This window comes from Chiloscyllium plagiosum, unplaced genomic scaffold (genome assembly GCF_037043375.1).
Source record: "Chiloscyllium plagiosum isolate Xiang-an unplaced genomic scaffold, Cpla_swu_hap1 HiC_scaffold_38, whole genome shotgun sequence".
Lineage (NCBI taxonomy): Eukaryota > Metazoa > Chordata > Chondrichthyes > Orectolobiformes > Hemiscylliidae > Chiloscyllium > Chiloscyllium plagiosum.
This window is the reverse complement of record NW_028270176.1, coordinates 9,022,297-9,038,624: the sequence shown is the minus strand read 5'-3', so window position 1 is coordinate 9,038,624 and position 16,328 is coordinate 9,022,297. Positions and strand designations below refer to the sequence as shown.

The following is a 16,328-nucleotide window of genomic DNA, read 5'->3' as shown; positions in this document are numbered from 1 at the left end:
GATGTTGGCAAAACAATAAATTCAAACTCGATTGGGTTTTAGTATCCTGAGGCATAATTTAAACTGATTGGTTACATTTGAATTGTTGTCAAAACAGCAACCAACTCAGGTATCCATTTCACAGCCAAATGTTACATAGTTTCAATTTCCCAGTACACTCTGAGACTGCCATTTAGTCATATGACAGGTGCTTGTCAGCTCTCAGTTCAGAACAGCATTCACACTCTCTTAAAGGTACAGTACATGCTTTCAACTTCATAACAGTATCCAGATAGACTTATTTCCCTGTATCCCAAACCTCCTTACTTTCTGAACAAAGCTGCTATGGGGAACCATATCAAAATCCATGTATACAAAATACATCCACTGCTCTACCTTCATCAATGTGTTTCCTCACATTCTCAAAGAATTCAATAAAGTTTGTGAACATGTCCTGCCCCTCATAAAGCCATGCTGACTATCTCTAATCAAACTATGGTTTTCCAAGTAATTGTAAATCCTGTCTCTCAGAATCCTCTCCAATAATTTGCCCAGCACAGATGTAAGACTGACTGGTCTGTAATTCCCAGGATTATCCCTATTCCCTTTCTTGAACCATGAATAACTTTTGCCATCCTCCAATTATCTGGCACTACTCCGGTGGACAGTGAGGACGCAAAGATCATTGCGAAAGGCACAGCAATCTCTTCCCTCACTTTCTGTAACATCCTTGGCTATATCCTGTCTGGCCCAGGGGACTTATCTATTCTTACATTTTTCAAAATTTTCAGCACGTCTCCCTTCTTAACATTAACCTGTTCGAGAGTATCAGCCTGTTTCACACTGTCCTCACAAATGTCAAGGTCCCTCTCACTAGTGAATACTGAAACAAAGAGTTCATTATGGACCTCCCCTTCCTCCTCCCACTCCAGGCACAAGTTCCCTCCACTATCCCTGATCAGCCCTACCCTTACTCTGGCCATCCTCTTGTTCTCCCCTTAGTGTAGAACACCTTGGGGTTTTCCTTAATCTTACCCTTCCAGCTTTCCTAAATCCATTCTTCAGTTCCTTCTTGGCCACCTTGTAACCCTCTAGAGCCCCCTCTGATCCTTCCCTCAATCTAATGTAAGTTCCCTTCTTCCTCTTGACTAGATGTTCCACATCCCTTGTCATCCAAGGTCCCTGCACCCGACCATCCCTTCCCTGCCTCAGTGGGACAAACCTATTCAGCACTGTCAGTAAGTGCTCCCCAAACAACCTTCACATTTCTGTTGCGCATTTCTTTGAGAACATCTGTTCCCAATTTAGGCGCCCCAGTTTCTGCCTAATGGCGGCATGGTGGCACAGTGGGCGGCACGGTGGCACAGTGGTTAGCACTGCTGCCTCACAGTGCCAGAGACCCGGGTTCAATTCCCGCCTCAGGCGACTGACTGTGTGGAGTTTGCACATTCTCCCCGTGTCTGCGTGGGTTTCCTCCGGGTGCTCCGGTTTCCTCCCACAATCCAAAGATGTGCAGGTCAGGTGAATTGGCCACGCTAAATTGCCCGTAGTGTTAGGTAAAAGGGTAAATGTAGGGGTATGGGTGGGTTGTGCTTCGGCGGGTCAGTGTGGACTTGTTGGGCTGAAGGGCCTGTTTCCACCCTGTAATCTAATCTAATCTAATCTAAAACATCCTCCTCCAATTAAATACTTTCCCATACTGTCTGCTCCTATCACACTCCATGTGGCCGGGTTCATTGCCAAGCACCAAATCCAAAATGGCCTCCCCTTCTAGTCAGCTGATCGAGCCAGGAATCCTTCCTGGACACACCTGCTCCATCCAAACTGTTTGAGCTAAGGAGGTTCCAATCAATATTTGTGAAGTTGAAGTCACCCATGACAACAACCTTGTACACCTTTCCAAAATTCCCCTTCCAATCTGCTCCTCCGTGTCTCTGTTGCTATTGGGGGGGGGGCTGTAGAAAACTCCCAATAAAGTGACTGCTCCTTTCCTGTTTCTGACTTCCAACCAGACTGACTCTGTAGACAAACTCTCCTCGCCGACCTCCCTTCCTGCAGCTGTGATACTATCCCTGATGAGTAAGGCCACTCCCCCACCTCTTTTCCCTCTCTCCCTTATATCTTTTGAATCATCTAAACCCTGTAATATCCAATAATCGTTCCTGCCCCTGTGATAGCTAAACCGCTGTAATGGCCACAACATCAAGTACTGATCCATGCTCTAAGTTCAGCATCCTTATTCCTGACACTTCTTGCATTAAAATAGACACACTTCAGCCCATCACACTGACTGCAACTTTGCCCTGTCAATTGTCTATCCTTCCTCACAGACTCTCTGCACACTCTGTTCACCAGCTACACCATCCTCTTAACCATCCTCCGGTTCGTACCCCCTTACCAAACCCGTTTAAACCCTCCCAGGAATCTCATTCGCGACTCTCCTGTCATCCCCCTCACCAGTGAATCTCCTGTCATTATCGCTCCCCTATTCTGCCCTCTTTCCTTCTGAGCCACAGAGCCAGGGTCAGTGTCAGAGAGCTGGCAGCCCCTGGTAGGTCTTCCCCCTCATCAGTATCCAAAACAGTCCACTTATTGTTGAGGGGACGGCTACAGGGGATCCCTGCGCTGTCTGCCTATTCCATCTCCCTCTCCCGATGGTCACCCAGCTACCTTTATCCTGTAAATTAAGTACGATGGCCTCCCCTCAGCCTCCCGAATGATCCGAAGTTCATCCAGTTCCCTAATGCGGTCTGTGAGGAGCTGGGGTTCGGTGCACTTCCCGCAGGTGAAGTCAGCAGGGACACCAGTGAATGCCCCTTACCTTCCACATTCTGCAAGAAGAGAATACAACTGCCCTCTGCTCTAAATTGCCGAGAGGAGATTGAACAAATTAGGAAAAAAAACCCTTACCTTTGCATTTGTCCTGTCTTCCTGCCTTTGACTCCCACACTGTTGCTTTACACTTTCTCTCCCACTTCATACATTGCTTCTAGTGAGGAGCTCTTGAAATCCATAAATACAACTCGAGAATAATGATACTAAAGATGTAAAGATCTGCCACGTTGAGAAAGGCCCTTTGCATGCGTGCCAGTCAACTACAAACGGTGAATTCTCGGCAGTGTGGAGGAACAGAGGGATCTTGGGATCCACATCCATAGATCCCTCAAAGTTGCCACCCAAGGTGAGAGGATTGTTAAGAAGGCATATGGTGTGTTGGCTTTCATTAGCAGGGGAACTGAGTTTAAGAACCATCAGGTTATGTTGCAGCTCTACAGAGCCCTGGTTAGACCACACTTGGAATATTGTGTTCAGTTCTGGTCACCTCATTGTAGGAAGGATGTGGAAGCTTTAGAGAGGGTGCAGAGGAGATTTCTCAGGATGCTGCCTGGACTGGAGGGCATGTCTGATGAAGAAAGGTTGAAAGAACTTGGGGGTTTCTCATTAGAAAGAAGAAGGATAAGAGGTGACTTGATAGAGGTGTACAAGATGATCAGAGGCATAGATAGACTGGGTAGCCAGAGACTGTTTCCCAGGGCGGAAATGGCTGTCACAAGGGAGCATAATTTCATTGTGATTGGAGGAAGGTTTAGGGGAGATGTCAGAGGTGGGTTCTTTACACAGAGAGTGGTGAGGGCGTGAAATACCCTGCCAGCTGCGGTAGTAGGGCCAGATACATTAGGGACATTTAAATGACTCTTGGATAGACACATGGAAGATAATACAATGAAGGGTATGTGTGTTAGTCTGATCTTAGAGTAGGATAAAAGGCCAGCACAACATTGAGGGCCTGTGCTGTGCCGTACTGTCCTATGTTCTATGAACTATTCTCACCCTATTTTCCAGCACTTAGCCCATTGCTGTGGTATGGGCAAGTGTGCATCGAAATACCTCTTCAATGTTTTGAGGGTTTCTGCCTCTCCCACCCTTACAAGCAGCGAGTTCCAGATTCCCCAGCACACTCTGGATGAAAAGGATTTCCCCACCTTCCCTGGAAACCCCCTGTCCCTTACCTTACATTCCTGGTCATTAATCCCTCCACCAAGGGCAATGGTTTCTTCCTGTCTGTGCCCCTTTATAATCACATGCCCCTCAACCTGTTCTCAAAGGAAAACAACTCCATCCTGTCTAATCACTATTCATAACAAACATTTTCCAGCCAGGCACCATCCTGGTAGATTTCCCCCATTGCAATCGAACCTCTCCTATGTTATGAATACGAGGACTGCCTACAGCTCTGCCTTAGCCATTTTTATTTTTAAAATTCCAGCATCACTTCCACGCCTTGGCTCATAAAGTTAAGTAGAGAGAAAGTGAGGTCTGCAGATGCTGGAGATCAGAGCTGAAAATGTGTTGCTGGAAAAGCGCAGCAGGTCAGGCAGCATCCAAGGAACAGGAGAATCGACGTTTCGGGCATGAGCCCTTCTTCAGGAATGAGGAAAGTGTGTCTAGCAGGCTAAGATAGGGTAGGGAGGAGGGACTTGGGGGAGGGGCGTTGGTAATGCGATAGGTGGAGGGAGGTCAAGGTGAGGGTGATAGGCCGGAGTGGGGGTGGGGGCGGAGAGGTCAGGAAGAAGATTGCAGGTTAGGAAGGCGGTGCTGAGTTACCTCGACACGGTCCTGTCCCCCTTAGTCCAAGAACTCCCCACCTACGTTCGGGACACCACCCACGCGCTCCACCTCCTCCATGATTTTCGCTTCCCCGGTCCCCAACGCCTTATCTTCAGCATGGACATCCAGTCCCTGTACACCTCCATCCCCCATCACGAAGGACTCAAAGCCCTCCGCTTCTTTCTTTCCCGCCGTACCGACCAGTACCCTTCCACTGACGCCCTCCTTCGACTGACTGAACTGGTCCTCACTCTGAACAACTTCTCTTTCCAATCCTCCCACTTCCTCCAAACAAAAGGAGTAGCCATGGGCCCCCGCATGGGCCCCAGCTATGCCTGCCTCTTTGTAGGATATGTGGAACAATCCATCTTCCGCAACTACACTGGCCCCACCCCCCACCTTTTCCTCCGCTACATCGATGACTGTATCGGCGCTGCCTCGTGCTCCCACGAGGAGGTTGAACAGTTCATCCACTTTACTAACACCTTCCACCCCGACCTCAAATTCACCTGGACAGTCTCAGATTCCTCCCTCCCCTTCCTCGACCTTTCCATTTCTATCTCGGGCGACCGAATCGACATGGACATTTACTATAAACCGACCGACTCCCACAGCTACCTGGACTACACCTCCTCCCACCCTGCCCCCTGTAAAATCGCCATCCCATATTCCCAATTCCTTCGACTCCGCCGCATCTGCTCCCAGGAGGTCCAGTTCCAAAAACGCACAACCCAGATGGCCTCCTTCTGCAAGGACCGCAATTTCCCGCCAGATGTAGTCGATGATGCCCTCCACCACATCTCTTCCACTTCCCGCTCCTCCGCCCTTGAGCCCCGCCCCTCCAACCGCCACCAGGACAGAACCCCACTGGTCCTCACCTACCACCCCACCAATCTCCATGTACAACGTATCATCCGCCGTCATTTCCGCCACCTCCAAACGGACCCCACCACCAGTGATATATTTCCCTCCCCTCCCCTATCAGCGTTCCGAAAAGACCACTCCCTCCATGATATATTTCCCTCCCCTCCCCTATCAGCGTTCAGAAAAGACCACTCCCTCCGTGACTCCCTCGTCAGGTCCACACCCCCCACCAACCCAACCTCCACTCCCGGCACCTTTCCCTGTAACCGCAAGAATTGCAAAACTTGCGCCCACACCTCCCCCCTCCCACACCTCCAAGGCCCCAAGGGACACTTCCATATCCGCCACAAATTCACCTGCAACTCCACACACATCATCTATTGCATCCGCTGCACCCGATGTGGCCTCCTCTATTTTGGGGAGACAGTTTCCTCATTTCCCCTCCCCCCACCTTGTCTCAGTCAAATCCCTCGAACTCAGCACCGCCTTCCTAACCTGCAATCATCTTCCTGACCTCTCCGCCCCCAGCCCCACTCCGGCCTATCACCCTCACCTTGACCTCCCTCCTCCTATCGCATTTCCAAAGCCCGTCCCCCAAGTCCCTCCTCCCTACCTTTTATCTTAGCCTGCTGGACACACTTTCCTCATTCCTGAAGAAGGGCTTATGCCCGAAACGTCGATTCTCCTGTTCCTTGGATACTGCCTGACCTGCTGCGCTTTTCCAGCAACACATTTTCAGCTCATAAAGTTAAGTAATCCCTATCCCTTTGTCCCAACAGCCAAACCATAGCAAGCTTCCTACTTCTGTATTCACAACCCAGGAGAATTAAAACTGCTGAACACCCCTAACCAGATGTCTGAATAATCAATTCCAGACTTTGCAAATGATTAATTCCAGACACTGGTTTTGTATTTTAAACAAAAGACTTAACAATTGATCAAATATGCAATAATTTTAGCAGAGAAAAATTAAACAATATTGTCATCTAATATCTATCCTGAAAACCTGAACTGTTTTCAGCCCCCTTTTTGCAAAAAAAATGACAGACAGACACAGTAACATGGTTCATGGATAAATATAAGAAAATAGCATAATTTTTTGAAGTTTGCATCACATTTAGAGAGGGGGGGGAGGGGGTTAAAAAGGCTTTTAGCGTACTTGCCTTCATTGCTCAGTCCTTTAGTATAGGAGTTGGGATGTCACTTTGAGGTCGTACAGGACATTGGGTGAGGCCTCTTCTGGAATACTGTGTCCAGTACTGGTCACCCAGTTATAGGAAGGATATTGCTGAGCCGGACAGGGTTCAGTAGCAATTAACCAGGACGTTACTGGGTGTGGAAGGTTTGAGTTTTAAAGAAAGGCTGGATCGGCCAGGACTTCTTTCACTGGAGCGTATGAGGTTGAGAAGCGACTTTACAGAGGTTTACAAAATTATCAAGTGTACAGATAAGGTTAATGATCGGTACTTTTCCTGTGGATATGGGATTTCAAGACCAAGGGGCACATCTTTAAGATGAGATGAGAGATTTTAAAAAGAGATTAGGGCGATTTTTTTTACAAAGAGGTGATTTGCTTGTGGAATGAACTTCCTGAGGAAGTGGTGAATGTGGCTGCAGTTACAATGTTTAAAAGACATCCTCAGTGCTTGGGAGCCTCCTGTGAAGCGCTTCTGTGGTGTTTCCTCTGGCATTTATAGTGGCCTGTCCCTTGCCGCTTCCGGTTGTCAGTTTCAGCTGTCCGCTGTGGTGGCCGGTATATTGGGTCCAGGTCTATGTGTTTGTTGATGGAGTTTGTGGATGAGACAAATGCCAGAGGAAACACCACAGAAGCACACAGAGAGAGAGAGCTTCACAGGAGGCTCCCAAGCACTGAGGATGTCACCTAGACAGGGGACGAAACGTTTGCAACAAAAACTTCCAGCTCGGCGAACAGGACCACAGCAACGAGCACCCGAGCTACAAATCTTCTCACAAACTTTGTTTAAAAGACACTTAGATAAGTTCATGAATAGGAAAAGTTTAGAGGGATCAGGTTCTGGATCAGTGGTGCTGGAAGAGCATAGCAATTCAGGCAGCATCCGAGGACAGGCAAAATCGACGTTTCGGGCAAAAGCCCTTCATCAGGAATAAAGACAGAGAGCCTGAAGCATGGAGAGATAAGCTAGGGGAGGGTGGGGGTGGGGAGAGAGTAGCATAGAGTACAATGGGTCAGTGGGGGAGGAGATGAAGGTGATAGGTGGAAAAGGAGCTGGGCAGGTCGGACAAGTCTGGACAAGTCAAGGGGACAGTGCTGAGCTGGAGGTTAGAAACTAGGATGAGGTGGGGGAAGGGGAAATGAGGAAGCTGTTGAAATCCACATTGATGCCCTGGGGTTGAAGTGTTCCGAGGGGGAAGATGAGGCGTTCTTCCTCCAGGCATCTGGTGGTGAGGGAGCAGCAGTGAAGGAGGCCCAGGACCTCCATGTCCTCGGCAGAGTGGAAGGGGGAGTTGAAATGTTGGGCCACAGGGCTGTGAAGTTTATTGGTGCGGGTGTCCCAGAGATGTTCCCTAAAGCGCTCTGCTAGGAGGCATCCAGTCTCCCCAATGTAGAGGAGACCGCATCGGGAGCAACGGATACAATAAATGATATTAGTGGATGTGCAGGTAAAACTTTGATGGATGTGGAAGGCTCCTTTAGGGCCTTGGATGGAGGTGAGGGAGGAGGTGTGGGCACAGGTTTTACAGTTCCTGCGGTGGCAGGGGAAAGTGCCAGGATGGGAGGGTGGGTCGTAGGGGGGGCGTGGACCTGACCAGGTAGTCACGGAGGGAACGATCTTTGTGGAAGGCGGAGAGGGGTGGGGAGGGAAATATAACCCTGGTGGTGGGGTCCGTTTGGAGGTGGCGGAAATGTCGGCGGATGATTTGGTTTATGCGAAGGTTGGTAGGGTGGAAGGTGAGCACCAGGGGCGTTCTGTCCTTGTTGCGGTTGGAGGGGTTGGGTCTGAGGGCGGAGGTGCGGGATGTCGATGAGATGCGTTGGAGGGCATCTTTAACCACGTGGGAAGGGAATTTGCGGTCTCTAAAGAAGGAGGCCATCTGGTGTGTTCTATGGTGGAACTGCTCCTCCTGGGAGCAGATACGGCGGAGGCGGAGGAATTGGGAATACGGGATGGCATTTTTGCAAGAGGTAGGGTGGGAAGAGGTGTAATCCAGGTAGCTGTGGGAGTCGGTGGGTTTGTAGAAAATGTCAGTGTCAAGTCGGTCGTCACTGATGGAGATGGAGAGGTCCAGGAAGGGGAGGGAGGTGTCAGAGATGGTCCAGGTAAATTTAAGGTCAGGGTGGAATGTGTTGGTGAAGTTGATGAATTGCTCAACCTCCTCGCGGGAGCACGAGGTGGCGCCAATGCAGTCATCAATGTAGCGGAGGAAGAGGTGGGGAGTGGTGCCGGTGTAATTACGGAAGATCAACTGCTCTACGTAGCCAACAAAGAGACAGGCATAGCTGGGGCCCATACGTGTGCCCATGGCTACCCCTTTGGTCTGGAGGAAGTGGGAGGATTCAAAGGAGAAATTGTTAAGGGTGAGGACCAGTTCGGCCAAACGAATGAGAGTGTCGGTGGAGGGGTACTGTTGGGAACGTCTGGAGAGGAAAAAACGGAGGGCTTGGAGGCCCTGGTCATGGCGGATGGAGGTGTAGAGGGATTGGATATCCATGGTGAAGATGAGGCATTGGGGGCCGGGGAAACGGAAGTCTTGGAGGAGGTGGAGGGCGTGGGTGGTGTCTCGAACGTATGTGGGGAGTTCCTGGACTGGGGGGATAGGACAGTGTCGAGGTAGGTAGAGATGAGTTCAGTGGGGCAGGAGCATGCTGAGACAATGGGTCGGCCAGGGTGGTCATGTTTGTGGATCTTGGGAAGGAGGTAGAACCGGGCAGTGCGGGGTTCCCGGACTATGAGGTTGGAAGCTGTGGGTGGGAGATCTCCTGAGATGATGAGGTTCTGTATGGTCTGGGAGATGATGGTTTGGTGATGGGGGGTAGGGTCATGGTCAAGGAGGCGGTAGGAAGAGGTGTCCTCGAGTTGGCGTTTGGCTTCAGCGATGTAGAGGTCAGTGCGCCAGACTACCACTGCACCCCCTTTATCCACTGGCTTGATGGTGAGGTTGGGATTAGAGCAGAGGGATTGGAGGGCTGCATGTTGTGAGGGTGAGAGGTTGGAGTGGGGGAGGGGGGTAGACAGGTTAAGGTGGTTAATGTCCCGACGGCAGTTGGAAATGAAGAGGTCGTGGGCAGGTAATAGGCCAGCGCGGGGTGTCCAGGTGGATGCGGTGTGTTGGAGGTGGGCGAAGGGGTCCTCGGAAGGTGGGCGGGAGTCCTGATTGTGAAAGTAAGCTCGGAGGCGGAGGCGACGGAAGAAGTGTTCGACGTCACGGCGTGTATTAAATTCATTGATGCGTGGACGGACGGGGACGAAGGTGAGTCCTTTGCTGAGGACTGATCGATCGTCCTCAGTGAGGGGGAGGTCTGGGGGGATGGTGAAAACTCGGCAGGGCTGGGAGCTGGGAGCTGGTGTGGGTGTAGAGCTGGGAGTGGGGTCGGAGCCAGTACCTGGAGTGGGTGTGATGGTGGGGGGAATGGGGGTAGAGTCATGAGCAGGGGTAGTGTTCCCCTCGGGGTTCTGGGGGGTGGGGATAATGACAGTGGGGTCTGTGGGGGGGGCGATATGGATCAGGAGCAGGCAGGTCGGACTATGTTTGGCATGGACTGATTGAACCGAAGGGTCTGTTTCCAAGCTGTATGTCTCTATGATTCTATAACTGACTGGATTACTTAAATGATTTTCAGAATTCATTGTTTCACAGGTATAAACGTGGACTCCTTGGTCACTTTTCTGAAAATGTTTAACAGGAACACATTTTGATTCACTTAGGTAAAAGTGACAATACTCAGCTTCCTACACTTGGTGCTTTTGGAAGTGGGTGTAGAAGATGAGGCAGAGAGCTTTCAGATCTTCTTACTATGTCATCAGCGGCAACCTCATCTCACCACAAAAAACACAGTTCAAGGATCGGTGCTGGGCCCTCTACTTTTTATCATTTACATAAATGATTTGGATGCAAGCATAAGAGGTATAGTTAGTCAGTTTTCAGATGACACCAAAATTGGAGGTGTAGTGGACAGCGAAGAGGGTTACCTCAATGGGCTGAGAAGTGGCAGATGGAGTTTAATTCAGATAAATGCGAGGTGCTGCATTTTGGGAAAGCAAATCTTAGCAGGACTTACACACTTAATGGTAAGGTCCTAGGGAGTGTTGCTGAACAAAGAGACCTTGGAATGCAGGTTCATAGCTCCTTGAAAGTGGAGTCGCAGGTAGATAGGATAGTGAAGAAAGTGTTTGGTATGCTTTCCTTTATTGGTCAGAGTATTGAGTACAGGAGTTGGGAGGTCATGTTGCAGCTGTACAGGACATTGGTTAGGCCACTGTTGGAATATTGCATGCAATTCTGGTCTCCTTCCTATCGGAAAGATGTTGTGAAACTTGAAAGGGTTCAGAAAAGATTTACAAGGATGTTGCCAGGGTTGGAGGTTTTGAGCCACAGGGAGAGGCTGAACAGGCTGGGGCTGTTTTCCCTGGAGCGTCGGAGGCTGAGGGGTGACCTTATAGAGGTTTACGCAATCATGAGGGGCATGGATAGGGTAAATAGACAAGGTCTTTTCCCTGGGGTGGGGGAGTCCAGAACTAGAGGGTATAGGTTTAGGGTGAGAGGGGAAAGATATAAAAGAGACCTAAGAGGCAACTTTTTCACGCAGAGGGTGGTACGTGTATGGAATGAGCTGCCAGAGGATGTGGTGGAGGCTGGTACAGTTACAGCATTTAAGAGGCATTTGGATGGATATATGAATAGGAAGGGTTTGGAGGGATATGGGCCGGGTGCTGGCAGGTGGGACTAGATTGGGTTGGGATATCTGGTCAGCACGGACGGGTTGGACTGAAGGGTCTGTTTCCGTGCTGTACATCTCTATGTCTCTATGACTCTATCTGGTCAGTATGGACAGGTTGGACGAAGGGTCTGTTTCCGTGCTGTACATCTCTATGTCTCTATGACTTACCCCTAGCTCTTTCAAAGTGCATAAGTCATTCTCATCTCAGAACACCCAGTTTACAGCTCCAAACCAAAACTGACAACAGAATAAAAGCAGAAGTAACGAAAAAAACAGCATCGGTCCAAAACCGTCTTGACTGCTTTACCCACCTACTCTGTTCCCTTAAGGGATCAGTGTACATGCACTCGAAGATCCCTCAGAGTTTCCCAGAGTGCTATTATTCATCATGTATTTCTTTGCTTTGTTTGTCCCTTGCAAATGTATCACCTCACATTTGTCTGGATTGAACTCCATTGGACACTGATCAGCCCATCTGACCCTCCTGTCATCCAAGCCTGTCGTCCTCACAAGTTTCAATCCTACCAATACAAGCGTCGCAAAATTACTGACCAACCCTCCAACATTCAAGTGTGAATCCTTTATAGTTACCGTAAACAGCAAGGACCCCAATATGGACCCCTGTAGAGTTTCACAGATCTCCAGCTGAGAAAACACCCCTCAACCATCATCCCCTGCTTCCTGCCACTCAGCTGACTGTGAATCCAGTTTGCCAAGATTCATGACATCACATGGGTTAGGAACTTTGCTGTCAGTCCCCCATACTTGACCTTATCAAAAGGCTGACTGAAGTACAAGAAGATAACCTCAAAACCATTGCCCCGACCCTCACACCTGGTGACCTCTTCGAAAAACTTCAACCAAATTTGTCATCATGACCCGCCCCCCCCCCCCCCCCCCCCCCCCCCCCCGCTTAACAATCTCTTTTGGATCCTCATTGTGTACAGGATTATTTTAGATCCAAACCCAATATTGTTGATTCCAGCACAGCACTGGAGACCGACTTGTCCCCAGGCTCAGCACTGACACTACCGCAGCAGTCACTCCGAAACTCTCAAGCAAAGAGCCTCTAGGCTGAGCTCTGCATGCGCTGACAGTGAGGATAAATATGGAACTCAATGTCTGACACCTTTCCCACTGACTGCCTTGCAGTCCTTCTCTCTGTTAGTTATCTTTGCACCCTTACTGAGGTTTCGAGCACACTGAGAATGGACAGGAAGTGTCTATTCTAGGAACTGCTGTGTTGAGTTCATCGCAATTCTGACAAAACCCAGCAAAAGACAGAAATTACTGAAAATTGTAATCGGACAAGTAGCTTCAGAGTAAACGTCGTTCCCTAGTTTTTATCATGGCTTACTCCCACAACTAGATCATTGTTCACTGATCTCCATTGGTTACCAAAGCTTCAACTTTATGATAATCAACTTTATGATCATTTATTTCCCATCCCATCATCTCCCTTCTCCACTCCCTACCTCTGTAACCTCCTCTAGCTCTGCAGTGTACACTGTAAGATCTCTGTGCTGCTCTGTTGTCAGACTGGGAGTTGGTGTATATCAATGAGCACAGGGTGATGGGTGAAGTGGACTTGGTGTCAGTTTGAACTTTGGCTCACAGCTGAATTAGTTCCCAATAAGAGCTCAATAATCTTTGACAAAGGCTATCAAATGTAAATCTGTCGGAGCAACTGATCTCATTACCTTGCAGAAATAACAGCAGGAAGCAAGATTTCCCGATCATTGTCTGTACCCAGATACTGCATCAGCTGCTCCCTCTCGAACTCTGAAAGGGAAAAGATTAACGAGACCTCACATCTTGTCGCACAGATCCCGAGAGGTCAGAACAACATCTGTACAATGTCCTCACAGCCTAATTTGATTCTCTGAGGAATGATAGGTGCTCTGCAGAAAGTTCGGAGGCTTCAATAAATTAAATCAATGAAGAATTTGGACTAGTTCAAAACTTACACCTCCTCGGGATGTTATTAGATTAGATTAGATTACAGTGTGGAAACAGGCCCTTCGGCCCAACAAGTCCACACTGACCCGCCGAAGTGCAACCCACCCATACCCCTAAATGTACCCCTTACCTAACACTACAGGCAATTTAGCATGGCCAATTCACCTGACCTGCACATCTTTGGACTGTGGGAGGAAACCGGAGCACCCGGAGGAAACCCACGCAGACACGGGGAGAACGTGCAAACTCCACACAGTCAGTCGCCTGAGGCGGGAATTGAACCCGGGTCTCTGGCGCTGTGAGGCAGCAGTGCTAACCACTGTGCCACCGTGCCGTCCAAAGCTTCTGGCCCCACATACCCCTCCTGTCTTGATCTAGAAAGAATATCTATATCACTGAATCTAACCTTACAGCCAGACCTCAATAACAAATAGCAGCCTTCCAAAAGCATCAATTATTGGAATCTATAACATCAGAAATTATTACAACATCAGAAAAGGATTATGTTGATCGTGGAAGTAAGCTCTTGTCATTATGGTACTTACCCTATAGCTGTCCAACTGAGAAGTAATTGCCAATATACTCTGCCTGCACTGATATCCTCTTCCTCTGCAACCGCCCCTCTATATTTTTACAAAATTTGTCAATGAGGGTGAGATCAGAAAGTCGATTTAGTGAGGAAGTAGCAGTTTGTGCAGAATTTCTAACAAGCTGTTATCCCTTTGTCTGGCCCTGATATTGTCTCTGTGCAGAGCTGGACAGCGTTTAACCTGCTTTGAGAGGGGCTGAGTGAAGCTTCTCCTGTACCTCAGTGATTCTTATCCCCTTGCCTCCGTCATTGATATCACCTGTACATAAGCTGAGGCCCCAGTAACGGTCATAGAACATAGAACATAGAACATTACAGCGCAGTACAGGCCCTTCGGCCCTCGATGTTGTGCTGACCTGTCATACTAATCTGAAGCCCATCCCACCTACACTATTTCATATACGTCCATATGCCTGTCCAATGACGAATTAAATGCACTTAAACTTGGCGAATCTACTACCGTTGCAAGCAAAGCATTTCCATACCCTTACTAATCTCTGAGTAAAGAAACTACCTCTGACATCTGTCTTATACCTATCTCCCCTCACTTTAAAGTTGGTCCATGTGGTCTCTCACTTACCTTCTGTGGAGAATACCTATTATCTATCAACTTCACAAATGCTTTCTGGAAACTAAGGTACAGCACATCCATTATCCACAGCACTCATTAATCCTTCAGAAAGCTGCACTAATTTAGTTAAACATGATCTGCCTTTCACAAAACTACACACGCTCTTCTGGATTATTTTCTTTTTGTCTAAACACCCTTTTCATTGATTTGTTCGAACAGCTTCACCATGACAGAAAGCTTGAGTTTCCTAATAACAAGTGTTTTCTGTTTTTGCTCTCCCTCTCTTGAATAGATGGGTTATATTTGCTACTTTCTAACCTAGTGGAATCTTCCCAGGACCTAACAGATTTGGTAAAACTAACAACAATCCATCAACTACGTCGTTCACCATCTCCATTAACACCCTGGGATGGAGTCCACCAGATACTAGGGACCTATCAGCCCACAGCTCCACCAGCTTACTCAGTAACACTTACCTCCTCATTGAATGTACTTTCATAAAGTTCCTCTATCTCTTCCACCTCCTGACGTACATTTGTTGGGGCAGAATGACCAAATAAATCACTCGATACCTGGAGTCTACCTCCAGAATCAAAAGAGTTTACTGAATTTACGGGAGTGGGAACAAACCTCTGGGAATCAGAATCTTCTTCAATCAACAAAGAAAAATCTTTTATACATTTATTTTCAGCCAAACACTGGCAACTACAGACCAATTGTTTTATTAATTAATTAAAGACACGGCCAGTCCGATTCATCATGTGACTGGATGGTCAATGACGGGCAGTGTTATGGCCAAGCCTAGGCCTTCCATGATCTCATGATGTTTCCCAGACAGCCTCATCGCTATCCTTGGACCTTTCACAATGCACCGAACGCAATCACACCCCAATCCCGCTGAGTTCTGGGCCTGTAACTCAAACCTCCCTGGAAGCAATGTGAGAGGGCCTTTGTTTACTGTCTAAGGGTGAATGTCCTAACATATTCAGTGGAATCTCTTTAATATTGACGGTATTTTACAAGTTTACATGTAGTTGTGTATGTTCAAAATCTGTAACTATGATGATCTGGGAAGCTGAACAAAAGTAAGTCTATTTGTGAAGATCTATTTGAAATCAGCTAGGTAACAGAATTCTTCAATCAGCATATTCATGGGTACCTTTATCCACATGTCTCTGTAGAGTGTGCACCCAGCAATGTGATTACTCCTTTTTCTTTTTTAAGTTGTTAAGATATGGCTTTGTTTGTGGAGCCTTTAAAACCCACTGTCATTGATGCCCTCATCAATATGGTGATAATTCTCCTTTGTTTACTGACTTCCATTTCACTTGAAGACCCTCCATCCTGGAATTAGATTAGATTAGATTCCCTACAGTGTGGAAACAGGCCCTTCGGCCCAACATATCCACACCGACCCTCCAAAGAGCAACCCACCCAGACCCATTCCACTACATTCACCCCTGACTAATGTACCTAACACTATGGGCAACTTAGTATGGCCAATACACCCTAAGCTGCACATCTTTGGACTGTGGGAGGAAACTGGAGCACCCGGAGGAAACCCACGCAGACACGGGGAGAATGTGCAAACTCCACACAGTCAGTCCCCCGAGGCGGGAATTGAACCCGGGTCCCAGGCGCTGTGAGGCAGCAGTGCTAACCACTGAGCCACTGTTGGAATATTGAGCTGTCAATCTCTCAACCATATCTCAGTGATAGCAACGGGAATATACCCCATATTTTCATTGTACCCCCAGCTCCTCTTCCTTTGCGTTCTTTGCACCAATCTCCCTTGTGCCTTAACTGGACATTACTTCCTATACCTTCCTGACCCACTT

At 48.4% G+C, this 16,328-nt stretch overlaps 1 protein-coding gene across 1 annotated transcript in view; it reads right to left on the bottom strand.

The window, feature by feature from the left end:
• Nucleotides 1-16,328, bottom strand: part of LOC122544238 (sialic acid-binding Ig-like lectin 13) — a 97,164-nt gene that overhangs the window by 41,303 nt on the left and 39,533 nt on the right. Inside the window, exon 2 of the mRNA XM_087980871.1 lies at nt 13,072-13,153. Coding sequence (XP_087836997.1) covers nt 13,072-13,111 — 40 coding nt within the window. The 5' untranslated portion in view covers nt 13,112-13,153. The remainder of the gene's footprint in view (nt 1-13,071; nt 13,154-16,328) is intronic.